This window comes from Fonticula alba, assembly GCF_000388065.1.
Source record: "Fonticula alba strain ATCC 38817 unplaced genomic scaffold supercont2.5, whole genome shotgun sequence".
NCBI lineage: Eukaryota > Rotosphaerida > Fonticulaceae > Fonticula > Fonticula alba.
The window spans coordinates 568,087-575,803 of record NW_009242975.1 but is presented as its reverse complement, the minus strand read 5'-3'; the positions used below and the strand labels follow the sequence as shown (position 1 = coordinate 575,803).

Below are 7,717 nucleotides of genomic sequence, written 5' to 3'. Positions count from 1 at the left end.
CCCCCCGATCAAGACCCCGTCCCCGTGGGAGCGTGGTGCTCGGGCGGCCGGCGCCTCGGCGCTTTCCTTTTGCCTGGCCCGCACGCAGCGCCAGCTGAAGCACTTTTCGAACTTCCTCTTTGCCCCACATCGGGGCGCCTTCATGTGGGGGCAGGTTTTACCGGCGGAGTCGCTGCTGCCGGCGCTGCTGCCGGCCACCGTCCGGCTGCCTGCTGCCCCAGGCCGCCACGATCCCCGCACCACGGCCGAAGAGGACGACGAGGAGGAGGCCCCTGGCCAGCCGCTTGCCGGCATGGCTGATGGCCGCCCGGCGGACATGGAGGACGACTGGTCCTGGCCCTCGCCGCGGCCGCCGGCCGGGCCTCTCGCCGCCCCGGCCCCCGCCGAGGAACTCCCCGCCGAGCAGGCCCCAGCCGGCAATGATTGGCCGCTCGTCGGTACGCTCGAGCCTCGGCCATGCTGCATTTGGCTGCTGCACGCGTGGGGGGCCATATGGCCCGTCGGGCGCTCGCCGGCCCGCTGCCTCCTCGCCCCCGATTTGCCCATGATTACCATACTGACTGTCGGGCATGCTGGCAGCCGACGCCCTGGACCTGGACGAGGGCGAGCCCGATGGATTGCTGGTGCTTACCACTGTGGCGGCCTTCGACGCTGTGGACCGGCAGCCGGCCATGGCCGGGGTTGTCCGAGCGGTGGTCACCGCTTGCCGGCTGACCCCGGGGCCGGAGGCCGCCGATGCCCCGCCGCCTGCCTGGCTGTGCCAGCTGCTGGCGGCCTTTGCCGCGCCCGGCGAGTCCCCGAGCGCCAAGCTCTTCCTTGCCAAGGTACGCCCGGCGGTGTGACGCCCGGACGCGTCGATCTTTTCGGGGCCTTCGATCTGGTGCTGACTTGCTGCGGGGCAGGTCCTGTGCCATGCGGGCTCCTTCCTGTCGCCCTATGCGTCGTACATCTGGCCGGTGATCGTGCGCTTTGTGCTGGAGGCCTTCCCGGCAGGCGGGTGCTCCGCGGCCGGGCCCGAGGGCCCCCCACCGCCCCGGCTGAATTCCGCCACCTATGACCTGGCCTTGCAGGTGCTTGCCTGGTCGCTGCAGGATGACTACCCCGGCCAGCCGGAGCCGCCGGATGCCGGGCTGCTCAAGTCCCGCTTTGTCACCTGGCTGCTCCATGCCTGCGATGAGGTGGTCCCCGGGTCGGCGGCGCGGCACGAGCTCCGCGGCCGTGCTCAGCTCATCCAAGGTGCGTCGGGGGGCCTTGCTCTCGCTTTTTCCCTGCCCTGCCGCCCCCGCCGCCCGATGTGCCCATGCTGACGGTGGACGGTCAATTGGCCAGAGTTCGTCCGGCTCTGGTGTCCGAAGGTGGCGCAGCCCGGCCTCGCCACGGCCGAGCGCCTTCCCCTGCGCTCGGTCCATCCGCACTTTTTGCTCGGGCTCCTGCGGCCCCCGAGCCTGGACCCCCCCAGGGCGGATGACGACCCGTCGGCAGTCGTGCCACGCGTTTCGGCCGATTTCGACCCGCTCTCCGGCCCGGCGGGAAGCTCCTTCGTGCATAACCGGCTCCTGACTGGGGCCGATCTCTTCCTGATGCTGATCGACCACCGAGTCACCTTCGATTTGGGTATGTCACCCGGCTGCCGGGTGTGGCTTGCCTGCGCTGCACGACATTGTCCCCCCCTCCACCCCCGCATGCTTACCACCCGTCTGCCCGCCACCCTGTGCGCACGCACGCACGCACGCACGCACGCACGCACGCACGCACGCACGCACGTACGCACGCACGCACGCACGCACGCACGCACGCACGCACGCACGCACACTGCACACTGCACACTGCACACTGCACACGCACACGCGCGGCCAAACAAAGATCACACCGGTGCAGATGGCGAGCCCTCCTACAGTGCCGACCACCTGTTTGCCTTGCTGTGTGCACCACTCGCATCGAACGCCGTGCAGCTGGTGGATCCCAGCCGCGGGACGACCCCTCTCACCATCGCCGGCCTGGGCACGGCCGAGCGCGCCGCCAGCCACATCGCGCGCGTGTTGGGGCAGGTACGCGCCAGCCCTCCGGCACACCAGTGTCTCCTGGCATACATGCCGTGCCAGACCCCGCTCCATGCCCTTGACTGACCCCCGCGCTCGGCTGCCCAGTGCATGGACCTCCTGAGTCGACTGCGGAGCCCGGCACACAACCTCCCCCCGACCGATGGGGGCATGACTCTTCCAATGGCGCAGGCCTACTTTGCGGCACTGCGTCGCCAAATCCAAGTACGCCCCTCGCCCGGCACGGATCCCGCCACGACTTGGACCTCCATGCGACTGACCTTCCGGGCCGGGTTGCCGGTCCTCCTCCGGCAGCCCAAGCTGCAATTCCTCGGCGCCCTATTCAATGATCGCCTGGCCGGTGGAACGGCATCTGCCCCGGGGGATGGCGCCCCCTCGGCCGCGGAAACCCTCCGCCTGCCGGTGGTTCTTCAGCACCTGGCGATGTCCTTCCCGCCGGCTTCCCGGCCGCTGATGTCCACGGTGCGCCACTCGACTGGCCAATGTCCCCCGGGCCGCCCCCCGCCCCCCCCCCCCTTCCCCGTTGGTGCATTCCACCTTACCGGTGTTGCTTGCTGCTCTGACACTCACCCCCGGCTATGCTGCCCTCTTCCGGGCCTGCCGCCTCTCTGCCGCCGGAAAAGCTTTTCCACCACTTCCCGCGCGTTGTCCGCGGTGTGTCCTCCCTGACCCAGCTCATCCGGCCGATGCTGCAAGTGTTCCTGAGCTTCGCGCGGCTGGACCCACCGGCCGGAGCCCCGGGGCCCTGCGCCGCCGAGCTGGCCGGGGCCCTTCTGGCCCCGGGGCTCCTGCGCCCGGTGGCTGCCGGTGGCTCGGATCTCGCCTGCCCGGACATCGGTGACACCCGGCGCCTGTTCGCCGGTAGCCTTCTTGCGCAGCTTCTGCGCCGGGGAGCCGGCCACTGGCCCGAGTGGCTCGGCCTGGCCGATCGCCTCCTCCCTCTCATGACGCCAGATGCATGTGCTCTGCTGATTGAGGCGGCCTTCCTGGGGGACCCTACGGACGCCGGGAACTCGGGCGCCCCGCCGGGGCCGGCAACGGCCGCGACCGTGGCGCTTGCCCCCCCGGCGAGCTGGTGGTCTCTGGTCGCCGACATTTGCACCCGGTGCCTGGCTCTGCCCGATTGCAGTGGTACCTCCCTTTGCCCGCCATTCACCCGATCCACCCTGCCGGCTCTGACCTCACGCTCGCCGGCTGGCTCCGCCCTCCGTTCCCCCCCCTCCCCCCCCCCCTGTGGTCCCCGATCAAGCTGCCCTGCGGAGCGCGTGCCTGACCACGCTGGCACGCGGCGCGCGCGCCCAATTGCATGCCTGTTCCCTGGGCCAGGCCGAGGGCCCACTTGTCTTCCCCCTCGGGAGCGATGCTCTGCTGGGGTACCTCGAGCAGACGGCCAGCCAGGACGGCGCCCCGAATCTCGACCCCTCGCTGCCTACCCTGCTGGCACTGTTGGACTTGAGCCACCTGCCCGGGCCACCGAGCGAAGGCCCGGCCTACAGCCCGGCCCTGCCGCTCCTGTGCCGCTGGCTGCTCATCCAAAGCAGCCTGACCCCGGGGGCCGGGCCTTTCACCTGGCTCCTGCCGGTGGTCGACACCCCTGCCCTCCCCCCGATGGCGGATGCCCTAACCTCGGGCCATGTGTCCAGCTCGTGGCTGGCGCCGGCCCTTCTCACACGGGATGCCGGCCGAGCACGGGCCGACCGGCGCGCCGCCCGGGCCGCCCCCTCCCCGGGGTCCGATGCGGCACTTTCCCTGTCGTTCATTGGGCTTGGTGCGTGGGCCTCGCCGCGGCCCACTTTCGCACGCGCCCCACAGGCTATGCCGCCACCGGGGCCCGCCTCTCCGGAGGAGTCGCCGGTGCATGTGCGACAGCCGTTGCTGAGTGCACGCGAGCGGCTGCTCCGGCATTGGCGACATTTGGCCGAGGCGCCGGGATCGCCGGCAGTGCGTCTGCTGGCCGCCGGTCGCCGGCTGTCGGCCATCCCGCCCTCCAACCCGCTGGATGCCCGCCTCGGCGTCGGCCTGGGTCAGGCTTCCCTGGCGGCCGCTTGGCCGCGGGGCCGGGCCCGGCGCCGGGAGCCCCGGCCGCCGCCAGCCGCGCCGCTGGCCCAGTCGCCGGCCGCCGTCGAAGGTGACTGGCGCCGCCCCACCAGTCCGGCCGAGGTGGCCCAACTGCTGGTGGCCATGGCGGCCCGGAGCCCCGGGGTTGGCCTGGAACTGGGCCTGGATGTGCTGGGATTCGGGCTCGCCACATCCCCGGCCCTCGGGCACCCGGTATCCGGGCCCCCGCCGGGCAAGGTGCTAGCGGTGCGGTCCTCGGCCGCCGGGCCCGGCCGCCCGGCAGACGGGCCGCCATCCGCCGGCGACACGGCTCGCGCCCTCAGGGACCTGGAAGCCCGGGTCCCGGCGGCCGGCAGCGCTGCCTGCCCTGCATGGTCGGCCGAGCAGCTGGTGTATGGGCGCCTGCGCGCGGTCTTGACGGCGGTCGCCGCGGCCGGAGCCCAGGGCGGCCTCCATGTGCGCCTTCTCCTGCCGGACGCCCTGGCCGTGCTGCATGTGCTGCTTGCGTCGCGATTCGGCCTGCCTGCCGGTGCGCCCGCCCTTGCCATGGACCTCCTCTGCCCCCTCGCCTCTCTCTCTCTCTCTCTCTTCCTTTCCTAATCGTCTGCCCGCTCTGCCTCCTCTCTCGCTCCCGGACCCTGTCACCGCCTCCCCTCCCCCTCGCTCCCTCTTTCAGACCCGGAGGCGCTTCAGCTGCTGGCGGAGCGCCTGCCAGCCACGCAGGCTCTGGTACTGATGGTTCTCGAGCGCCAGGCCACCCTGCTCATGTGGGCGGGCGAGCCGTCCCTCACTGACGCCGACGAGCCGGATGGCAAGGGCCCGGCTCCGGCGCCCGGCTGGACTCGCAGCGATCTCCAGGCTGGCCTGCGGCTCTCGGATGCCACCTTGTCCATCGCCAGCCTGCGGGGCATGCTCCTGGCGCGGACGTGGTCGGCATTGGCACATGTCTATGCCCTTGGGCCCTCATCGGCCCTGTCGCGGGCCATCATTTCCGGTCGTGTGGCCGCGAAGCCGGGCCCAGCCGGGCCACCGGCACCGGCGCTCGACTCGCCGAGACTCCGGTCGACAGGCCGCCGCACAGGGCGGAACGGAGCCCCCGCCGCCGCCGCCGCCGCCGCCGCCGCCCCCCGGCAGCTGGCCGTGGCTCCGCTCGGCCTGCGCCTGAATGACGGCGCGGCGCTCCTCCCGGGCGAGGGGGGTGCCGGGAACCATGCGCTGCCCTTGCGCGGGTTCCTGGCCGAGGCAGCTTGGGACCTGCCGGCGGCGGAGGCCGTCTACGCGGCGGCGGCGGCGGCCTCCCACTCGCTGCCGGATCCGGCCGACGCCGAGCTCCGAAGCCTGTCGCTGGAGGCGCTGCGCTCGATGGAGGGCCCGGCGGCGTGCGATCCGGCCGCCGACCCGGCCGGCTGGTGGAAGCGCCGCGGCCTTCAAACCCAGGCACGCCTCGGCCACTGGGGCCACATCGCACAGACCGGCCACCGGCGTGGCGGTGCTGGCAGACCGCCCACGGCCCTGGCGCTCCTCGCTGCTAGCGACCAGGAACGGGTGCGTCGTGGGGCCCTTCAATCGCCACCGCCAGCCGGGCCGCTCTTGCCCGGCCCTCTCTCTCTTTCTCTCTCTCTCTCTCTCTCGCACACACACACTCTCACCCTCTGTCCCATCCTCTCGTCCTGGCGCGCTGTCCCGTGCCTTCGCTCGCCGGCGCCCGGCCTCCAGCTGGAGTACCACGCCGCGGCCGTGGCTCGGACTTGGACATATGCCGACATGCGCTACCATGCGGCGGCCGCCGATCCCCAGCTCCGGGCCGTGTGCCTGCTGCTGCTGGCCCCCCATGCGGCGGCCGCCGAAGCCCAGGCCCTGGCCCTGGCCGAGGAGCCCCTGCACGCGGAACCCGGCCCCCCCCCAACCGGCGACCTGACTACCATGGCCCGGGATCTGAGCCGATCGCTGGCGGTCGAGCGCACGGCGGCCGCCCTGCTCCAGGGCGATCCCACCCAGGCTCGGGCCCTGCTGCTGTCCAGCTACACCCGATCGGCCTCGCTGTTCCGCCTGCATCCCGGGCTGCGATTGGAGGCCGGCCGAGCGACCGACGAGTTCCGGCTCTTCCCCGGCGGGGCGGCCGAAGCGGTCACCTCCTCGCAAGCGGCCTTCGAGCTGGAGGAAACCCTTGAGACGCTGGCCCTGCTGCAAGCGCGCCCGGACCCGGGCGCCGCGCGTGCCCTGGTGCAGCACCTGCTTGTTCGCTGGACCGGGCGCCTGCCAGCAGCCGACGCATGTGTCGGGTACGTGCCGTCGGCCCTGCCGCTGGCCGGCCCGGGCCTCTGCTCCGCTTGATGGCCCAAATGCCCGCCGCCAAGCCCATGCTGACATCTCCTCGCGCCCTGCTGGGCCCCCCGCGTCTGTCCTCGGTCCTTGGCGGGCATCAGATCGGTCTGGCGCCCGCTTCTCCATGGCCGCACCCAGAACTTCAGCCTGCTCCTGGATGAGCTGGCCCGCACCGGCCTGGCCACCCGCTCTGGCATTGCAGCGTCGCTGCAGAAGTCCTTCATCGATCTGACCCGGTGCGTACCCCCTCGCGGGGGGAGGGGAGGAAAAAGAAAAGACAACCCCACTTCCCCCCTGCCCGCAGGCGACCCCTTTTGCTGACGCCCAGTTCATGGTGCTGCTTTTTTTTTCCTCTCCCGATGCCCCACCTCCCGGCCAGTGGATCGCTCCTGTCGGCCTCGCATGCGGCTCTGAGCCAGCAGAATTGGCACAGCGCCCTCAACACGCTCGGCCTCTATGGCAGGCTGCCCCCGGGCCCGGCCCCCCCGGAGCGCCTTCCCTCCGGGCTGGACCTCCGTCAGACCCAGGTTCGTCCTTTTTTTTTCCTTTCCCCTGGCCGCAAGGCCTCTTGCCTTCCGTCTGTCCCCCTCCCGGCCCCGACTCCTTGTGGCCTCCCTACACAAGCCCCCCCCCCCTGGGTCTGACCACCGGTTGGCATCCATCCCTCGCTCCCCCCCCCCCTCCCCATCTCCCGGCGCCGCCGATGCTGCAGTATCATGCCCTGCATGCGCTGGCCTCGGTGGCTAGCTTGCAATCGGCCCAGTTCCTCGCTCGCCTGGGAGGAGCCCCCTCCGGCCGGTATGGGGAGTTGCTGACGGCCGCTGGCCGGGCGGCCTCCCAAGCGCGTGTCTATGTGGCGACCTTGCCCGGCCAGCCGTCCAACGGGGATGCCCCGCTGCCCATCGCGGACCGGGCGACCCGTGCCCTGGTGGTGGCCGCCACCGCTCAGCTGGTGTCGCAACTGCAGGGCCTCCATCGGGCCGCCGGGCTGGCCGCACCACCGGCCGCCACGCAGCTTGAAGCTCTGCTCCACCGGACGCGGCTGCTGGATGCGCCGGGTGCCGGGTCAGCCAGTCGTCCGGCCACCGCGCAATCGCAATTCCTGATGATCATCTATGGCCTGTACGTTGGGCATGCTGGCAGCGCCGCCCGCACAGGAGGCCGCTCGCGGCCTTCTCTCCTCTTTGCTCCCCTTTGCCCGTCTCCCGCCCGCGCCTCCTGCCTCTCGCCTCCATCCACCACGGTGCATCTGCCCCCCCCCCCCCCCCCCCCCC

At 72.0% G+C, this 7,717-nt stretch overlaps 1 protein-coding gene across 1 annotated transcript in view; it reads left to right on the top strand.

Moving 5' to 3' along the window:
* The window catches only part of H696_03321 (hypothetical protein), a gene marked incomplete at its 5' end in the record, with an annotated part of 26,134 nt that overhangs the window by 13,535 nt on the left and 4,882 nt on the right, over positions 1-7,717 (top strand). Inside the window, 14 exons of the mRNA XM_009497179.1 lie at positions 14-437; positions 580-824; positions 903-1,236; positions 1,330-1,614; positions 1,864-2,048; positions 2,148-2,264; positions 2,355-2,522; positions 2,684-3,191; positions 3,310-4,647; positions 4,795-5,663; positions 5,835-6,400; positions 6,545-6,679; positions 6,823-6,970; positions 7,156-7,565. Coding sequence (XP_009495454.1) covers positions 14-437; positions 580-824; positions 903-1,236; positions 1,330-1,614; positions 1,864-2,048; positions 2,148-2,264; positions 2,355-2,522; positions 2,684-3,191; positions 3,310-4,647; positions 4,795-5,663; positions 5,835-6,400; positions 6,545-6,679; positions 6,823-6,970; positions 7,156-7,565 — 5,732 coding nt within the window. The remainder of the gene's footprint in view (positions 1-13; positions 438-579; positions 825-902; positions 1,237-1,329; positions 1,615-1,863; positions 2,049-2,147; positions 2,265-2,354; positions 2,523-2,683; positions 3,192-3,309; positions 4,648-4,794; positions 5,664-5,834; positions 6,401-6,544; positions 6,680-6,822; positions 6,971-7,155; positions 7,566-7,717) is intronic.